The sequence below is a fragment of the Engraulis encrasicolus genome, chromosome 16 (assembly GCF_034702125.1).
Source record: "Engraulis encrasicolus isolate BLACKSEA-1 chromosome 16, IST_EnEncr_1.0, whole genome shotgun sequence".
Taxonomy (NCBI): domain Eukaryota; kingdom Metazoa; phylum Chordata; class Actinopteri; order Clupeiformes; family Engraulidae; genus Engraulis; species Engraulis encrasicolus.
In genome coordinates, this window is record NC_085872.1 from 41,841,062 (window position 1) to 41,861,840 (window position 20,779).

Below are 20,779 nucleotides of genomic sequence, written 5' to 3' on the forward strand. Positions count from 1 at the left end.
CTCCTAAAATTTGACAGTTGGTTCCTATAAAGGAGATATATATGTATAGCAAAAAATATTTCGTTCAAATTTGACTTTTGAGCGTTATTCGGAAGTTAAGGTATTCTGCCTTTGTATCATGGGCCAACAGTGAGGAGTCATGCTGAGCCCAAAGGCTCATTTTAACTTTAACTATACATTTTATGAGAAACTATAAGCAAGGTCTAGTCATAATGTCTGTTATAAATTACATAGATGACATTTAGATGTCCGATTTAGTGGGATTAGGATATATGCGGGAATTGCATTGGATTACATTACATTTCATTATATCTCAAAATTGTTCAGATAAACAGCCTGGCAGACAAATTACTGTGTAGAAAGACTAACATATCATGAATAAATACACAACATACTTGGAAATTGAAGAAAATAATCAAAATTGAAAAAAGTTATATTTATGAAATGGTAGTTGGAAGTTAAGGTACCCTGCCTTTGAATCATGGGCGAAAAATAAGGAGCCATACCAAGGCAAAAAACCTTAACTTCCTATTTTCTTTATTTTGACGTTAAAAACAATCAAATTGGCTCACTGTATTTATTCACATGATAAAGGTGGTCTGAAATACCCCAAAAATGACATTAATTCAATTTTGACCAAAATTGATGTTAAGGTATTTTGTAGGGCAGTTTAGTGAGCAAAGACAATTAGCCAAAACATTCAAAGAATCACCCCTCTTAATATTGATTTAAACTGAAATTAGATTTCATTTTTGTCATTGATTACACAACAATCAGTGAAGCAGACCCAGCATTTTGTCATGACATACTCAACAAAAATCTCCCATACTATTGCTTCATTCTTCCCGTTTGACTTTCTCTCTTTCTCTCTCTCTCCGACTCTCACTCAGTCTTCTTCCCTTCCCTCTGTCAGTCATAGGCACTGGCACTCACCCAGATGCAGTAACCAATTGTGCAGCTCCTGCCGTGACAATGCATGGTTGGCTTGGCCAGCAGCCAAGGCCACGTTTTGTCGGGGGCCATTACGTCACCGCCTCGCCCCCTCGGGAGATGCTCGATTGGCTCTGAAAAGCCGAGACAAATTAGGCAGCTGGCCAAGAAGGGAGCACAGGGAGGGTCTCTTTGTGAGCCACGGCGCAACCTGAAGAGCCGAGAGGAGCAGAGCAAGGCCTTCGCATCGGCGGCCTTCACACCACCTCCCTGAGTAGAGGAGGGCGGCAGCTCTGGAGTAATGCGCGGCCACATGCTGGCTAATCTGGCCAAGGCCTTGACGTGAAAACTGTGGCCTCTGCAGAAGCCGTGTTTGGGGCTCTCCCCGAACTTCATAAGACAGTGGCATTAGCGCTTAGCAACACTGCTGCTGCTGCCACTGCCTCACACACGTTCTGAGGAGACGAGGAGGGATATATGGAGCTATGAGCATGCAGGGGGGAGAGGAGAGAAGGGGGTGTTCTGGAGAAGCGGCATCTGGAGAGCATATGAAGGAGACGTCTGGGGATTTAATCTGGCTGATTAGCATGGCTCAGCTTCAATGGAGACTTGATTGGGAGCACACTTAGCTGGGTAGCCAGTCGTGTTGAGCGGGCTGAGCGGGCCGAGCCTGCCTGTCTGCCTGCCTGCGGACGAAAGGAGCACACTCGAGGAAACGGGAAGAGCCGACATGACACATTTGCTGTCATATTTTTCAATCACTGAGTTCGGGCAGAGGAAGGCTATAAACGTGGGTTGGTGAGTTAAGCAAGCCAAACACAGCGTGAGCACAACAGTGACGTAAACTGTCCGCATGGGTCTGCCTCCAGAAACAAGAGTCTACAATCCACACAAATGCGCGCGCACACACACACACACACACACACACACACACACACACACACACACACACACACACACACACACACACTTGTGCACACACTTGTGCACACACTTGTGCACACACTTGTGCACACACAAACACTCCCACACATGGAGCTCTGAGGTGTCGATGACGCACTGTTTTTGTTGCCATCTTTGCATCATCCTCAGCAGCACACGGAGGCCGACTGGAAGGCTGCTCATACCCCTGCAGCAGTGCAAGAGAGAGCAAACGAGCGAAAGCTGCCACTTAGCTCGCCTCACTGTAACACCACAGAGGCAACACATCACAGCCCGTTTCACTCTCTATCTACCGATCAACCCACACAGACACAATGTGACAATGTGACAGCGCCACACCACACAGCCCAGCCACCACCACACCAGAGGGGTATACTAAGATAAAAAGACTCCAGGCTCTTCTATTAGATGATTTACCTCTTAACTTAACCTGGTTTACACCTGGACCGGCTCTTAGTCCGTATAGGCCCCAGTCGGCTTACCTTGACGACTCTCTCGGAGCTGCAGTAGGCCTGGCATCCCCACCGTCTCCATCGCCACCGCTGCCCTGCGTGCTGCCCCCTCGCTGGCTACTGGGAGGGAGCGTGGCCTCGAATGTCCTCAGGTCCCCCTGACCCAGCAGGCTCCGCCCACCACAGTAACAGAAGGCACAGAGCTGTTCACTGCAAGAGATGAGGAAAGACAAAGGTTACCACCAGTGTTATAATGACTGAACAACAGAACCACAACCTATAGCCAATTAACGTTCATGGATCAACCATAAAACATGCAGTAGTAGCACAATCAGTCAAAAACAACTCGCAAGGAGTGCTGCAACTGTACACTGCACCTAGATGTCTTTGTGTATTAACTAAGGTGCTGTTTCCACATAGCTGGATATTTTTATATGTGGATATTTTTTTCTCCTGGTTGCATTGGTTTTGCATTGGTTTTGGCCTTCCGTTTCCACGTAGCAGATATTTAAAATCCAGGTATAAAAAGCAGGAGAAAAAAATATCCTGTTTAGGAGGCTGAAACGCATTTGTTACAATGGAGGATTTATTTTTATCCACATGTTGCATTTACACCTCAACAGGAGAAAAAAATACCCTGCTAAAAAAATATCCTGCTACGTGGAAACAGCACCTAAATGTTGCTACTAATTACTTGTATACTGCTGTACTCTGCGCTGACCCCTTACTCAATACTTGCTTGAATTTCCTCCTTGTAAGTCGCTTTGGTCAAAGGTGTCTGCTAAATGTAATGTAATGTTAAAAAAAGGAGAGACTGTAGCGACCATAAACATCGCCCAGCTAACAACCGAACAATATGTACCCTCCACACAAAAATGTCACAGCCAGCTGAAAAGATGCAGGTGGGAGAGGCAATGAGGATCATGGACAAACTGTGGCCTACTCCTCCTGTCCCAAATGAGAGTAGACTGACAGAGGCGTCTAACTGCAGAGATCAATGGGCAACCTTTACAGGGGTGGCAGCTGGGCCAGGACCACGCACAGAATGCAGGGCAGGCTGACTGCTGCTGGGTGTGTGTGTGTGTGTCTGTGTGTGTCTGTGTGTGTGTGTGCATGTGTGTGTGTGTGTGTGTGTGTGTGTGTGTGTGTGTGTGTGTGTGTGTCTGTGTGTGTCTGTGTGTGTGTGTAGGCTCTATGCATGTTTATGCATTCAGTGTGGACTTGGTGAGGCACAAGGGCCTCCTCCCCTGGGTAATGCAGCATATACTTGTCCACTGTTCAAGACTAATGCCCGCCCCTGGATGTCAGTGAATGTCCCTTGCCATGCCATCACCCTGCCATGCAGCTACACACATGTCCACAGAAAGGGGGGGTGGCTGACGGGAAAAGGTTGTGTACTACTGGCCAGGCCGTGCCCTCCTAGTGCCGCAACACCTTCAGCGTTGCTTCTAGTCAGGCCAGGAGCAATACAAATATTGTCTCTGAGCTACAGAAAAATTGAGAACTCCTCCAACTGTGTGGGGAAGCAAACAGCCAGTAGCAAACCAAAAGGACGCAGTTGGGAAATGTTAATTTTTAGGCTCTTGGTCAGACCGAGTCTCAAAGAGATTTGAAAGTTGATGATAATCAGGTTAGTGTGCTACAGCCATTCTTAGGGCACTTGCAAAAGGAGAATTACAGGGGTGTCGGTCATCTCTGTTGTGGCAAACTGGCAATGGATGTTCTTGAGAGAGATGCACCATCATGAAGCTGAGAACCTGTTGAAGAGGTTTGAATCTGCAAGAACTATTCCAGGTACTCAAAAACTGCACAGCTTCTGCCCATTGTCAATGGACACAGTGGAAGTTAGGCCATTTTCAGCATTCAGAGAAGGCAGAGTTGAAAGAGTGAGCTCAATAAAGGAATGTGTTACATTTTCAAGCATCAAAGGGTATGTTGTAGCTGTATATGATGGCAACTGGTGGCTAGCATGTGTTGAGGAATGTATGCCGAGCACTGGAGAGGTGAAACTGAACTTCCTGCATCCTCATGGACCATTTCCATCCTTCACCTTTCCCTTCAGACCAGATAGACTTGTCATTGATCATCAGGATGTGCTTCTGGTAGTGGAACCTAACTGCAACGGGACGTACTTGTACATTATCTACAAAAGACACAGCTGCTGCTTCAAATGCACTGGTAGAGTACAAAATGAGAGTGTAGCCATTGATTATCTCTTTAAAGTACGGTAAAGGGAAGATGACACAGGTACACAGAGAAGGAATGTTCAAACATTCACATATCATCATTTGGTGTGTATAAATGGACATCTGCCTTAGTTTCTGAAACCTGGGACCATGGAAACTGACCATTTTTGTTTTGTTTTTGTTTTGTCATGTGATGCTACTATGGTATTACCATATTATTAGTAAGTGGTCTGTATGATGCCATATTTGTGAGTCAAATTCTCTCTGAAATGAATAAAGAACCGAACACCAGCATTTGAGGTGTTGCTAATGACATTGCCGGCTACGTTTGGACAAGAAACTGGCCATTTTAAAATATAGTTTTTTTAGATATTCAATTTTTAATTTTTCAATTTGTCATAATTCATATTCTGAGAGTTGTTGTATTCCAAGCTGATTGTGTAATATGTAGAGCCAGAAAAGAGCTTTCAAACAATACCACAGGCATCTTTTTGTGACTAACACTGACTGATATATTCCAGGCTGAATGTATAGTGTCCTACCCTAGAATGTGAACCTTTCCTAGTCTGTTTCTCCCTTAATATTAGTGTCAGATTCAAACCAATGCAGTTCTGGGGTGCTACCTTGCTACTAAAAAGGCACACCAAGTATGATTGAAATCCGGATCGGTCGGGTCCCAAAGCGTCTGATTTCACCTGAAATGACCCGAATGTCTTAGTAGAAATGGCTGAGATATCTGAAAGACTTGCATGTCATACCCTCATCTCATCTCCATCATAGTTTTCATTCACAAGGACAGCTTGTTGCTCAACCTACCCCAATGTTTGTTACTGCATGATGGATGTACAATACAGTAATGTTTCCCTTACCAACGTATATGTGTCTACTATACGCACACAGACACAACACAAACACAAAAACAAACACGTCACTTAAACAGTGACTCAGCAGCAGATGGTCACGGAGGAGTGCATGTGTGTGTTGTCTGACCTGCTTTTGGTTAGTCCCGAGGCAGAGGCTGATGACGCCGCTGCCTCCTCTGCCTGGTTCAGGGGGAGTGCGGGGCTGTCCTCCCCCTCTCCCTCCCCCTCTCCATCACCTGCCGCCGACGACATTGCACCTTCACCCATCTCCTGCTGCTGATCTTTTGGCTCTGAGAGAGAGAGAGAGAGAGAGAGAGAGAGAGAGAGAGAGAGAGAGAGAGAGAGAGAGAGAGAGAGCGAGAGAGAGCGAGAGAGAGCGCGCGAGAAAGAGAGAGAGAGAGAGAGAGAGACAGAGAGAGACAGAGAGAGACAGAGACAGAGAGAATGGGCAGAGAGACATGGGTTGGAGAGAGAGAGAGAGAGAGAGAGAGAGAGAGAGAGAGAGAGAGAGAGAGAGAGAGAGAGAGAGAGAGAGCGAGCGAGAAAGAGAGAGAAAAAGAGAGGGGGGAGGCAGGTGCAATTTAGAACTGAGGTGTGCAGGTTAATTAATTGCATTACATTAGGTACTGATATGGCTGTCTGTCTGTCTGTCTGTCTGTATGTACCTGCATGTGTGTTAGGAATGTAAATCACAGCCTTCATGGTTGTAGGATCGATGCATCTATTCGATACATATCTATTATTATTTGCACCCCTAATGTGTGTGTGTAAACATGCGTGTATGCATATTTTTTTTTATTATCAATTTTTAAGTATGGTGTGGTGCCTTGGGTATAGACATACCAATATACTATCTCCCTTCAGACACATCGGAAAACGCAGGACCATATTTTCCTATTCAGGACGCATGGGTACAATACAATATCTACCCCTAGATGAGACTGAATCTTTTGTGAACACATGCTTTGACGTGGACACTTTTTGTGAGCAATTTGAAAAGTATACATCATTAACGATTCTTCTCGTAGGCTGCCATCTTGAGTTGAAACATATTTAATAAGACAATCTTGTGTCATAAATACAGAAAAACAAATAACATGAACAAATTGCTGGGTCCATAAGGGGTGAAACGTTGATAATGATGCACTGACAGCGTTTCAAGCATGTGGTGAGGAGGAGCCATGGAAAAGTGAAGACTGCTACATCACTGGTTGTGGTGCAGGCTCCACTAATAAGGCTCACCTGAGTCCACTTGCCTGGCAGGCACTTATGAATACACACTTATAAAGGACATAAATACATTAAATAATATGTATTTAAAAGCAGAATTCCCTGTCTTGCATTAGAAAATGTTCATTCAGCTCCAAGTGAAGACTGCTCCATTATTGGCTGTGGTGCAGGCTTCCCTAATAAGGCTCACCTGACTCCAGTTGCCTGGCAGGCACTTACTGTACTGTCCACCTACTGTTTCAAACCCAGACTTCATGGGATACGGAGCAGCACAGTACACCCTCCAATTAAAGTAGTGGTTCTCAACAGGGGCTCTACAGACCCCCAGGGGGCATTAGGGAGCCGGGGGGGGGGGGCGTTGACAGACCGGGCAGTGCTTAGTTGCCAATGGGGTGCATTAGTCTATTTCATTTGATTTTTAGGGGCATTTTTGCCTTTATTTAAATAGGACAAAGGTGACAGGAAGTGAGTGGGAGAGAGAGAGATGAGAGGACGATCGGCAAATGACCCGAGCCAGAATCAGACCATCAGACCAATAGGGCCATCTATTTTATTTTTTAATACTAAGGTGGGCGTTAACAGGGTTATGGTGAGAAGTAAGGGGTGTTGGGAAGCTTATGGTGAGGTCCAGGAGGGTTTTCATTCAGAAAAGGTTGAGAACCACTGATCAACAGTATATTCACCTAGGAGATAAAATCACACACTAAGACACACTAAGTCTTGTCAATTCACTTTTACTGAGCTTGTTTGCTTTAAAATACCACCCGTTCATTTTTTTTCAGTTTGCCCATAAATTATGCGATGATGAACTGGTACTGTAGTACACAGGCAATCTACAGCTCTCAGGGGATTCCTTTTTCAAAACTGTGCTGTGGCATCATGCATGACACACCATTGTGGAGAGGCACAACCAGAGATTCTTTAAATATAGAGATATGCCAACATAATAGGTTTCTATGGGCACCTAACATGACCAGGTTCCGGTCTGCCTAAAGGGGCGTGTCATAATGCTCCTAGCATTGAATAGAACAGTCCTCAGGTCTGCCTAGGTCTGCCTAAAGGGGGATTTCCCCCCCAATAATAGAACCCGGAAACAATGGGCCAATGGAACCTCTCTCTCTCTACTCTCTCTGGCACAACTGCTTGTGAACGAGGGGAACATAATGAAGGGATTTTAAAAAAGCTTTTAGAGTGCATTACCAAGCCCACTCACTCCAACTCGGACTAAAACCACACTGCCAGAAGCAATGCTTGGAGAGCGGGGAGAAAGAGAGTCCAACTTAACAGACAGTGAAAAGACAGAGAAGGAGAAAGGGGAAATAAGGTGAGGGGGGTGGAGAAGAGGGAGAGAGAGAGAGAGAGAGAGAGAGAGAGAGAGAGAGAGAGAGAGAGAGAGAGAGAGAGAGAGAGAGAGAGAGACACAGAGACAGAGACAGAGACAGAGACAGAGACAGAGACAGAGATATAGAGGGGAGAGGGAAAGAGAAAGCTAAGAAAAAGCAAAGCTAAGCCTTGTAGCTCGAGTCAAGTTCATTCAAATACACCTCACAAGTGGAGTCAGGTGGACGATGTGGGACACGGCAGGAAAAACCACATCGGCTCCTGCTCCCTAGCTGCCAGGCTAGACCGAGTTAGGCTGGAAGGGTGACGAAGGCCTACTGCTCTTCCAACACCCTCCCGTACCCATGCTTCAAGAGGGATCCACATGAAAAGCCCTTCAGATGAGAGAAGAGGAAGGGGGGAGGGGAGAGGGGGAACGAGCAGACGGCGGGCAAAGCGACTGAGAGGGCGCTAAGGCGGACGTGTAGTAGAGGGGGCGACCAACCTATCTCCTGGCTGGCTGCGGGTTCAGCCGACTCTGCCTCCTCCACCGCCTCGTCATCCTCCAACGCTGCCCTGCCACGGCTCCGACACCTAAGAGACAGAGAAAGCAGCAGAGAAGAGAAGAGAAGGACAGAGAAAAGGATTGGATGGAAAAAGATGCAGAAGAGCAATAACAAAAGATGGAGTAGGACAGGGTGAGGTAAGAGAACGGAGAAATGGTAGGAGGAGTGTAATGTTCGTGCATGAGTGAAAGTGACGGATAGATAGGGACAGAATGTGAAGGGAGGGGGGAAGAAGGGGCATAAAAAGAGAAGACAGAAAGAAAAAGATGAATTATTGTCTGTGTGGTGCTGAAATGTTGATCGTAAATTTGCCGTGTGCAGTCACAATTGTCATTGGTTCCTCGTGTCCAGAGATGAGGTGATCTAGACTGTCCTCAACAGGGTGGATGTGTCTATGTATGACATTGGATCAACACTGATTACGCTCGATGCCAAGTTCACTACTCTAGTTACGGACGTGTAAATCTGGGAAGTCATGGAGCCATTTTTGGCCCCCTCCACGAAGCTAATTGGTGACAGCACATCGGACAACTCATGGCTTTCAGTGCCTGATCTGTTTGAACCGTGTGTCGTGAAAATAAAATGTGAAGCGTGAGCTAGCAGCTCTCTTCTTCAACATTAACAGTAACATACATAATCACCAAAATGCACTAGCAGCAAAAGTTCACAACAAGTCACATGTTGATATACGCTGTACCACACTTTGAATGCTACGTTTTTATGTTACACAACTTCCACGCAATTTACAAGATATTTCCTGGCTAGCCATTACTGCCACCAATGTTTATGGGTCCAGAGCGGTGTCAGCTTGGCTGCTTTGAACAATCTCAGTCTCAGTGTGAACAGTGAACAGTCGGCCCTGCCGTGGCCAACCGGTAGGGCACTCATCTACCATGCGGCTGACCCGGTTCGATTCCCGGCCCGGGTCCTTTACCGACCCCTCCCCATTCGCTTCCTGTCCACCTCTCAGTCGAAGAAGACCCAAAAAGAAATCTTTTTTTAAAAAGAACCGTGAACAGTCATTTGGCTGTATAGTCAGGTTTGTCATCCTGAGTGTCACTACACCAAATTCAAACATCCAAAGACATCAAGTTGAGCTAAGCAACAGCAACTTGCATTAAGCCATTGATGCCTAAACACCTGCAAAAAAAATATTTTTGTCATTTTTGGGAAAAGGTACTTTTTTATTTTTTTTTTTTAAAATTATTTATTTCTTCAAATGCTACTATTACTATGTCAGAACGCTATAAAGGACTTTTAGAAAAAGCACAACAAAATACCTCCTCTTAATGTATGTTCTCTACAAGTCTTCTGTTGTCCAGTCTTGCACTTTAAATGTCTGTATGAGCAATGTCTACGTCCATACTGTCTATGTCCATGTATGAGTACTGTCTATGTCTATACTGTCTATGTCCTTACCTAGATTAGTCTATGTCTGCATGGGAGAGCAAGAAACGCAATTTCAAATTCTTTGTATGACCAGTGCATGTAAAGAAATTGACAATAAACTTGACTTGAGCCTATAAAAAATATCTCAGCCTCTGAAGGACACACATACATGAAATAATATGCATTTAAAAGCAGAAACCCCTGTCTTGCATTAGAATATGTTCATTAAGCTCTAACTTACCAACATTTTTAACTTAAAAAATATCAGATTTCATGAGCCTGAAGTTGCGTCATGCAGCTCCCGGCACTAGGGTCAATGTTGAACTACACACCATCCGGCATCGATCGGTTCAAAGCTAATTATGTGACTTTTGTCAAACAGTCACAAAATTTGTCTTCAACTTCCACAACAGGCTGGAAATCATGCAGTGTTAACTACAGCAGAGGTGTTTTTGCCGGGTTCAGAAAGTGAAAAACCTTCCACAGACTTCATCCAACTATCTCTGAACCTGCAAATCGTATTCAGCACCCACGGCAGCTAAATCAGCCACTCAGTCAACTCCAACATTTGGCAGGATTTTTGATTCCCTAATCTCAGGATGGACAGCTCTCTGAACTAAGTTACACACAAGACTGAGATGAAGTCACAAGCACACAGGCACATGCACACAAACACCAAACGTCTGGCAGAAGTAGGGGAGTGCAATATGATGATATTAAATCATGAATCATGACATTGAGTAACCTGGTTCTCATGCAGATGGAGGTTTCTGATCCTCACTCCAAGGCGATCTATACGATTTCTCCACTTAGGCAGATTTTCAATGATCTCTCTCGCAGACCCTTCGTGCTTCGTGCATCTTCGTTAAACTTTGTGAGATCGCCTTGGAGTGAGGATGTTTACTTCATAAGAGTGCTGATGTTCACTTTATCAGAGTAATGTTTACTTACTTAGTGTTGTTTTTGCTGATCTTTTTATATTCCAATAGTACACTTTATCAGTGTTATAAGTGTGCTTACATTCGAATTTGTTAATGTTTACCCAGGCAAGTCTATCCATTATCCATCCATTCATTCATTCAGTCAGTCAGTCAGTCAGTCATATTGCAAGTATATTCATTTAAAAAAATCTGAAAGGTTTGTAACCCTAAAATGCCTGTTTTGGGTTTTTTTTCCCCTAGGCAGAAGTTTTAAGTTATTCGTTTTCCCAACGTGTTAAACCTGAATGTCATCTGAATATCGTACTTGTTTCCTCATCCAACAGACTTAAATACACACTGAAAACATGCAAAAGATTTATATGCAACACTGTAAAGATTTGAATAACTGTATATCAAATATACTGTATTTATGCAACATACCAATATATCAAAATAATTACACAATTCGTCTTTACAAGTGATGGTGACAGAGTATTTGGATCAAATGTTCACTGTCCTCGGAGAGTACCAAGTAGGAGGAGGTTAGCTATAAAACAGAAGGCTACCCATGACTCAAGCAAATGAGGCATATCTGATTTACTTTCCTCTAAAAGTTGGACCTGCTTCAAAGCAGCAATATTCCTTTTAAAAAGGCCATGCTGATGACATCACATGTTTCTATGCTTGGACTCCATCTACTTTGAATCTCAATTGACTTCCCCAACTCAAACTGACACACATTTTAAGGAACACAAAATAGAGAGCTGCTGCCCAGGACACCAACTGAACCATCAACTCCATGCTACCGTAAGCTTGTAGGCAGGGCTGGGCTGACGGAGAAATAAGGCCCAGGCACTTTTGGCTTAAAGGGGCCCCTCATAATAAGCGGCGCAGAACTGACTGACCGGTGGGCCCTGCACCCTCGTGGGCCCCTATTTTCAGAAATGTTTAAAAAAAATGTAAGAAAATTATTTATTATTATTATTTTTTAAAACATTTCTGAAAATAGGGGCCCACGAGGGTGAGGGACCCACCGGGAAATGCCCACTTTGCCAGATGGCCAGTCCAGGCCTGCTTGGAGGCTGACTGCAGTCACTGAAGAGCACAGCAAGGCCTTTTGCACAGTGCTGCCTCCTGGAGTGCCAGCGAGTGTGCAGCATGAAAGCAGGGAGATATGACAACATGATCCACAAACCAATGCATCCAACAACTCTTACCCATCAACCAAAATGATCACCCAGATAGACTAACTACTTAAGTGCATGCCCAGTCATGCATAGGAGACCTTGGGGTTACAGTGCAGAGCGCCCAGAAGCAGGTTTGGCCCTGAGCTGACAGCACAATGCCAAGGGGTTGTCTCCGTTAGTGTGTGTGTGTGTGTGTGTGTGTGTGTGTGTGTGTGTGTGTGTGTGTGTGTGTGTGTGTGTGTGTGTGTGTGTGTGTGTGTGTGTGTGTGTACGCATGCACACATGTGCATGTGTGTGTGTGTGTCTGTGTGTCGAGACAGGGATAGAGGAGAGAGCCGTCTTACGCTGGCTAGCTTAGCTAACTGGCGAACAGCAGGCCTACCACCACAGTGGGTTTATTTTGATTTGTGATCTCTGGCTGGGTCGGGAGGGCTGCTACGCCAACTCAAATGTCCACCGCCCACCGCGCAGCCCCGCGGGCCCCTCACATGGCTGCCTCTCGCCCCCTCCTGCTGTGGCCTCTGCTGCTGCTGCTGCTGCTGCTGCTGCTGCTCCCTCCATTTTTTCTTGCTCTCCCTCCCTCCTTCTCCCTCTTTCTTTCCTCCCCCTACTACACTCATTCAGCAGCTTTGCGCCGGTGACTGACAGCTAGCGTTCAGCAGGAGCAAGAGGGCCGCTGAGGGCAGCAACCTCCTTTCAGCACTGCACGCACTCAGCGCTACATGTGACTTAGCCTTCTGCACCAGGCCTAGGCGCTCGGACCCCTTGAGCCAATGGCTTGCTATAAGGGGACTAAATTAAAAAAAATTCATCACCAGCCAAAATGGCTAGCACGTAGATGGTAATCTCACAAGCCACACACACTCCCTAATGGGTCAAAGTGGCTAGTAAGTTTCTCTTTTCTACCAGTCAAACTGAATTCTCACCAGCATTTGGCCGGTTTGTGGTTGTTAATTTAGAGCCCTGCTGGCTATACAGTGTCTGAGGAGGTAACAGCAGGATGCCCTGCCACTCAAGACTGTGTGATGGCCCCTGTTGTGGCCTGACGGTAGGGCACTGGGTCACTACGCCGGCGACCTGGGTTCGATTCCGGCCCGGGTCATTTGCCGATCCTCCCCCATCTCTCTCTCTCCCACTCACTTCCTGTCACCATCTCCAACTGTCCTATCGAATAAAGGCAAAAAAGCCCTTAAAAAATGACTGTGTGATGCAAGTGACGCATGACTGTTAGTTACCGTGACAGGGCAAAATGATTTCCTCTGTTTGAGGACTGAGAACCAGACGGCACAGCGCAGGAAACCACGGAGGCTTCGCATTTTATCGGCCTAACTCAAAAACCTCTGTGGTTCACACATGGAGGTTTCAATGACACAATGGAAGTCAGATGACAAGACGACACAAGCAACACCACTACCACATGAAACATCCCACCGCCATTCACCTATCCACACACACACACACACACACACACACACACACACACACACACACACACACACACACCTATAGAAGCACACAAACACACACACACACACACACACACACACACACACACACACACACACACACACACACACACACACACACACACACACACACACACACACACACACACACACACACACACACACACACACACACACACACAGAGACACACACAAAAACACATTTGCACACGTGCCAGCGCGCACACACACCGTGCACACACACACACACACACAGTTTGGGGGTAAAAATTCCACTAATGACAGGAATCCCGAAGGGGAGGTCCCCAGCCCCATCATAGTATCGCTTCATCAAGGTGATAATTGTAAAGATACAAATTAAACAGCCACATCCACAAGTTGGTTGGCTGGGTGGAGAGTACACCCAAGGTGGGCGAGAACAAACAGGCCTTTGGGGGAGAGGGGGGTGGGGGGTGGCGGGTGTGGGCGGCGGGGGCTGAGTGTGGGGTGGCATAGTAGTAGCGAGGAGGGAGGGGTAATTATTGATGCCACTGGAGACAACAATCCCAATCTGCCTGATTCGAGCTCACCCCTCCCTCAAAATGACTTCCTTCAGCAGATAACTGAGGCCCAGCCCAGGAAAATGGGCCAGCCTCCTGTAATCGTGGCTGAGAGAGAAAGGCATTACGATGACTGGAGAAAAAAGGTCTGAAGAAAAGAGTCAAACTGACAGGAATAGTGGTCATTATTTCTTTTTTGTTTGACCAAGTCTTTGCTTACAAAATGCACCAAGAGGTCCGTGGCTTGCATGCTTCCAGCATTAACTTTCTAACATCATAGTAATGTAGATCAAGTAAGAGACTGCCAGACGCAAACAGGCCCGACTAGACACTAAACTCTCAGCCAAGGCAAACACCCAGCGCTGACCCAATAGCCTCAGACGACATCCCTCTATTGGACAAATACAACCAGTTATTTATCACGGACAAGCTTGATATAGACATATCAATAAACTGACATGTAATTTAAATCAATCTTACATGTAAAAAAAATGACACTGTACATTCAATCCTCAAGTAAAGAGAATTTAAATGTAATTCCAGCATGCATTTGCACGATTCCAAAAAAAGGGAAATGCTGTCTGTGATGGTGCGTAGTAGACAGTGGATTAAAAATGTATAACTCTTCTCAGACGATCCCTTGTCGCGTCTGGATAGAGGTTTGGTGGTTAGAGGCGCACCATGGAGCCTCACTCCAACAGACTCCCACACCAGCAGCCAATCTCTGGCCTCATGTGCCTCGTCTGCTCTGGGGTCGACTAACTCCACCCACTGCTGTGGACGCCAGCAGATGATTGGTAAACGTATTCTCAGTACAAAGCTTTAAAATGTATAAGCTGCATACAGTTTTTGTCTGACCTTAAAAACAGTAATTGTAACAAATAACCTACATAGCTGAGTGCATACTGTCGGCATGTCTCTGTATGTAGCCTTGGTGTACTGTACGTCACGCTTCCAGACCACAACTCTGCAATTCTCAATACATTGGCAGCTTAACTGCTACCTGAGTCATTAAAAATGCCACCACCTATATCGTGACTGCAGGCATAGAAATTCTCTTGCCATTTCAGAAATTCAGTTTGAAAACTGGTCATTGGCAAGCAAACCACTCGGTTTGTTGTTATTTGTGGAGGTGTTTATATGACACATATGACACCAGTATTTTTCGAATACTACTTTTTAAATGAGCAAGGCCCCTTGGCCACAGTTGTTAGTGAAATACAGGCAATCCACAGCAGAACAAAACCTTTCAGGTTGTTGTTGGGCACCCAACCCCCCAACCCCAGTGCACTATAACTTATCCCCATGATCCCACCATAGAGGGAAGGAAAAAAAAAGCTGTTGTGATAAGTAGTTCCCGGTCTGAAAGACACTACTAAAAACTGGAGCTGGAGTACTGGAATGGATTTCCACACTCGCCAATTTCACCTCAGCCAATCTTATTCCAAAAGCACCTTCAGTCTTTTATTCACGCTCTTCGTCTGATAACTCTCTTTATTTTCGAAAAAAAAAAATCTTAACACCAGTTTTCAGGCACCATTTTTTTTTCTTTTTCTTCCACAAGCATACCCTTTAGCATCTCTTTCTGAGCGGAACTGGAACTGCACCTGTTATGCTGACAAGGTCCAGCTAAGCCAAGACACATCTGTGCTTCCCATGAGCTCTACATCACCAAGATGTGACAAAACGCAGACAACACCTTTTAATCATGCTGCTTTAACCATCTGCATATTTCCATAGTACTCAAATTTGACATCACTGCGCTGACCTTATGACCTTGTACTGTACACACCTGCAGGTGTGAGAGGTGGCAGAGCCTTGATGATCGGGGAAAAAAACGGTGATCTAAAGGCCTTGTCTCTGCTATCAAGTTCCACATTTTGTGACAGAAAGGGGGCTGTTCATCACAAACAAATGATGACAGCGATTTCATCCTGGACTTAACCCCCATGTGAATAGAAGGTATCCAAACCATAACCTTTACCCTCACCATGTTTCCTTATGTCATACCATTGTGTGGGCCAGTGTGTGGGAAAGCAAAGAATAAAACAAATAATAAATGTACTTTTTCTTGGACTTGGATGCAGGGCCAGGCAGGGGGGCTGTGGACACTGCATCTTTGCGTGGACGTCCCCGGGGGCGTCTGTCAGTGGAGGCCGGACTTCCTGTGGGTGTGGCCCCCGTGCTGCCAGGAGGCGGAGATGGTCCTTTGTCAGAGGTGTCCAGACTCTTATCCTCTGATGACATTCTAGAACAGAGAGAGACACACACACAACATGGGGTCATTCAAAATACAAACACTGTAATTATTACTGAACATGGTGTAAGTAGGTGTAACAAACTTTGCTCGAGTTTTACATTTACAACTAAAACAATTTTATAATTCAGCTGAGACACTTCCTAAAAGTAGTGGCTTAAGGGGTCATCTGTATATGGGCACAGGTCATGCCCTTCCTAATAAATTCTGGCCATGTTCTACAGCAGTGGGATTGACGTGTGTTGGGGTGAGCCAATGTTTGTGTGTACTGCAGGTGAGAGAGGTGATGCATGATTCTTAGTCCACACACCAAATTCGACCCATTTGTGTCATGTACTGCAATTAAGGTTTCCTATTATCCTAAGGATGAAATTAACAACTAAAAAGGTCTTCACAAATAGCTAATCCAACAGTCAGCATGATTTACTCTATATTCAAATGTCTTTTCGGTAATCATATTACAACTTACTGTTATTCTAAAAAAAGGGGTTACATAGCCAAACCGTTATTTAACGTCACCACATGTAACATTTAATTACACTAGTTACTTGTCCTTGATATTCTGTATATAACATAGTCCTGATAAACGCAATGTACTGAATATCCTGCCGACAAAATAGTCTGGTTGTTGTTTTTCAATCACCACCAAGTTCGTCAATATCAGTGCTTCAACCTCAACTGCACCTGCTGTCGTCATATGCCAGTGTCCATGATGTTTAAAAAACCTCTCCATAACACACACTGACACAGTTATTATACTACCACAATTCACACCCTATAGAATTATGAAAGCATCTCTGTGCATGGTTGCTCAGTTCGTTTTGTGTACAGATGAAGTGATTACTGTACTAAAGAAGGTCGGGAAGAACACTAATCGAGCCCCAACTCCTGACTCTGCCCAGGGACTGTGTGCATGTGCTGAATTACTACTGCTAGCCCGGCAATGCAAATGGCCATAGAGCATATTTTGATTAATGCCATCTCAATTATTTGCACAGTGACACAATGATCATGGGCATCACAAAACCTATGCCTGAATGTTATGAATTGTTCTGCCTGTGGAAAAAATGCAGAAGACGCTACCCGTACCTGTACAGCATTAGCAACACAGTTCTTGATGGCAAAAAACTGAAGTGTTGCTCATTGGGCCTAAGAAAAAACGTGCAAAACTCCACTCAAGCCTAGGTGACCTAAGCATACACATTAAAGATAAGGTTACTAGCCTAGGTGTGGTCATAGACTCGGATTTGAGCTTTGAGCCTCACATCAACAAGATAACAAAATCTGCTTTTTTCCATCTTAGAAATGTCAACAAAGTGCGCGGCTTGGCCCCCCGACAAGACGCTGAGAAACTTATTCATGCCTTTGTCACCAGTAGGATAGACTACTGCAATGCTCTCTTCTCTGGTCTCCCAAAAAAATTAATTGACAAATTGCAACTCATTCAAAATTCTGCGGCAAGAATCCTAACAAGAACCAGAATGAGAGAGCACATCTCTCCTGTCTTGGCAGACCTGCACTGGTTACCTGTCTCATACAGAATCGACTTTAAGATTCTGCTCACAGTATTTAAAGCATTAAATGGACTTGCCCCTAGCTATATCTCAGACATGCTCTCTTTTTATGCCCCTGCTCGAGCTCTCAGGTCCACTGATGCCAAGCTGCTAAGGACCCCCACCCCCCCGCAGAAGAAGATCGGCGACGCCGCATTTGCCTGCTATGCGCCCAAGAGATGGAACGCCCTCCCCATCGAGATCCGATCAGCCACCTCCGTCGACTCCTTTAAGAAGCAGCTGAAGACCCACCTCTTCATCCTTGCCAACTCCTAGCTGCCAAGGCGTCATAGTGTCCCAGCCGCCGCAGCGCCCTTACTACTCGCAATCCAGCCCTGGCAGGGGGCTCCCCTAGGTGGCCGCTGGTCTCTGCCTGAGGTTTCTTCCTGACTACAGGGGGTCTTTTTTCTCAGACCTCACTGAGCTTTTTTTTTTCCCCTCACAAACTATGAATCAAGCGAAAGGGAGTTTTTCCTCACCCCTGATGCCACCAGGGGCCGCACCTGAGCGCCCAATCTCTGTGTGACTATCTATGACTTATGATAGGCCCAGCCACTATGGACCTTACACATCTAAGAATCCTGGTCCTAACCTACGTTGACCTTATGACTCTACATTCTCTGTCTATCTCTTCTTCCTCTGCCTTCCTGCTTTTTCTGCCTCTCCTCTAAAATCTATCTCTAACAATGTTTTTTCCCATTTGTTAAGCACTTTGAGTTACATGCCTTGTATGACACAGTGCTATACAAATACAATTATTATTATTATTATTATTATTATTAATAAGACCAAAGTTAGTCAGAAAGTCAAAGAATGCGCGCACATCAGTGGCACAGGTGCTGGACCAAACGTAAGATAACTGAAAAGAAAATAAAGGTCCGCAACACTGTAAATGCTCCCAGAAGATTTATTGGCACGACGTTTCGGACTCAATGTCCTTCATCAAAGTGCAACCACTTTGATGAAGGACATTGAGTCCGAAACGTCGTGCCAATAAATCTTCTGGGAGCATTTACAGTGCTGCGGACCTTTATTTTCTTTTCAATACTAAAGTTAGACCAGGCATCTACACAAACTCCCATAATCTCATGATTACCATGCCTGGCATTTGAGCAACTGTCTCAAGGAGGAAAATCAAAGTGGCAAAGCAATTGCTCCATCCCACACCTGCCCTAATGACAATCACAATTGCATGGGCAATAGTACCACTTTCTTATGATTCATTATGATGATCAGTCCAGTCCAGGTACAAAACATCATGTGGAAATAGTATCAAATTGTTTTATTTGATGTATACTACATGAAAGCTTCACACAGTTGTGAGTGTACACGTGTTACACTGGCAAAGGGCCAAAACTATTCACCAACAAGGTTAATGGTCTACACTGCGTCTTTCACTGAAGACACCTTGGACAGCACCCACTGACAGCTTATTTCCTATGTCATGTGTGTCTACTGTATGTATACAGATTAGTTTGGCTTTTTACACCTTTATTACTAAGATAGGACAGTGAGACGGACAGGAAATGAGTGGGGAGAGAGATGGGGAAGGATCGGGAAATTACCTCGGGCCAGAATCGAACCCGGGTCGCCGGAGTAATTTTGAGCCACGGCAGGGTCTGTATACAGTTTCAATGTAGGCATGTAGATGGGGTCAAGGAGTTTAGTTTTCCTTATCCTCTGAACAGTGAACCAAACTTTTGACTTCAAAACGAGAACCTCATGACAAATCAAACATTTTAGGCTTCGGGGTGTCTTCAAACACAGAGTGTTTATTAGAATCTTCAAACCATTCAGCAATTTTACGCATAAGTCTGCAGTCTCAAACTAGTGGGTGGAACGTTGCTTCTCTGAGGTGACTCATGATGAAGCAAAAAATGTATGCAAGATTTGGCAACCCAACAGATTACTCTACGTCTACGGCATTTAATCCATCATGTCAAGGCATTGATGGTATAACTGACAGTACAAGTGATGCCTCAGACATCTGACCAATCACTTGAATGTCTCAGATAGCTTATTATCTCCCACTGTCTTACTTGAGCAACTGGAATCCTCCAGTCTTCACTACAGCCATTTGTCCTTTGCCTTTTAGTCTACTCCCCTATTGTTCTCCAGCTCTGCAGAAGAAATCCACCCCACAATGGATGGAGAGGCCTATTCCAACATCTAGTGGTGCAGCACTCCTCCATTTTGCTACGCTATGGAACACCCAGTGGTTCAGAACACTCACATACGTGGAATGGAAGTTAAGATCATTTCCAATTACATGGGCACAAGGGTGAAGCTCCATGTCAAGAAGACCCTCTATGAAACCTGTCTGCAATGCCAACCTGTCCTTTCAGCTCAGCTGACAGGCCTGCTGCCAATGGGATGATGACTTCCTGGGATCAGCAGCTTTTGTAGCTTCCCTTGGGTAAACAACTAGAAGGCACATGACCAGTATGTACCTGATAAGCGATGTTTGCCATGTTGAATCGAGATTGTCAATTAAAAGTCTACACTGAAATGCCCACCCTCAAATAACGTAATTATGTTTACTGTTTACATAGTTGTGTTTATATTATGTTTACCAAAGGAAAACAAACAAAAACAAGCTACATCTGCTCTTCCACTGATGTTGGATTATCTGTTGTGTCACAGGTGGTTATACACTATCAACTGAGTAGCTGGCTTTCCCATATTTGTTTTGAAATTGACAACTCATGTCATCCAGTCAATATTACAGACGCAGTGTTATGATATATTATAGCAAATTTCACAGGGTTATGGAGTAACAGCTTGTCATCTTGGAAACCATGGAAACCGACAGGAATTAGTGTACATTAAACAGCTGGACTGACACCGTATAAAAATATTTACCTTCCATTTAATGATGGAACAGGGCAAACTAATTAAAACAGCTGTCAATGGGGGGTGGTTTCCCAAGTAAACACAACATTATTAATTTGGGTGCGCATTAAGTAGTAAAGTCATTTC

At 44.9% G+C, this 20,779-nt stretch overlaps 1 protein-coding gene across 4 annotated transcripts in view; it reads right to left on the bottom strand.

The window, feature by feature from the left end:
• kmt2cb (lysine (K)-specific methyltransferase 2Cb) overlaps positions 1-20,779 on the bottom strand; it is a 97,164-nt gene that overhangs the window by 69,190 nt on the left and 7,195 nt on the right. For all 4 annotated transcript variants that reach the window (XM_063219656.1, XM_063219658.1, XM_063219657.1 and 1 more), the window contains exons 2-5: positions 16,056-16,238; positions 8,429-8,517; positions 5,501-5,663; positions 2,355-2,534 (exon numbers count right to left, since the gene is read on the bottom strand). In XM_063219656.1, the coding sequence (XP_063075726.1) occupies positions 2,355-2,534; positions 5,501-5,663; positions 8,429-8,517; positions 16,056-16,237 (614 nt within the window). In that variant the 5' untranslated portion in view covers position 16,238. The remainder of the gene's footprint in view (positions 1-2,354; positions 2,535-5,500; positions 5,664-8,428; positions 8,518-16,055; positions 16,239-20,779) is intronic.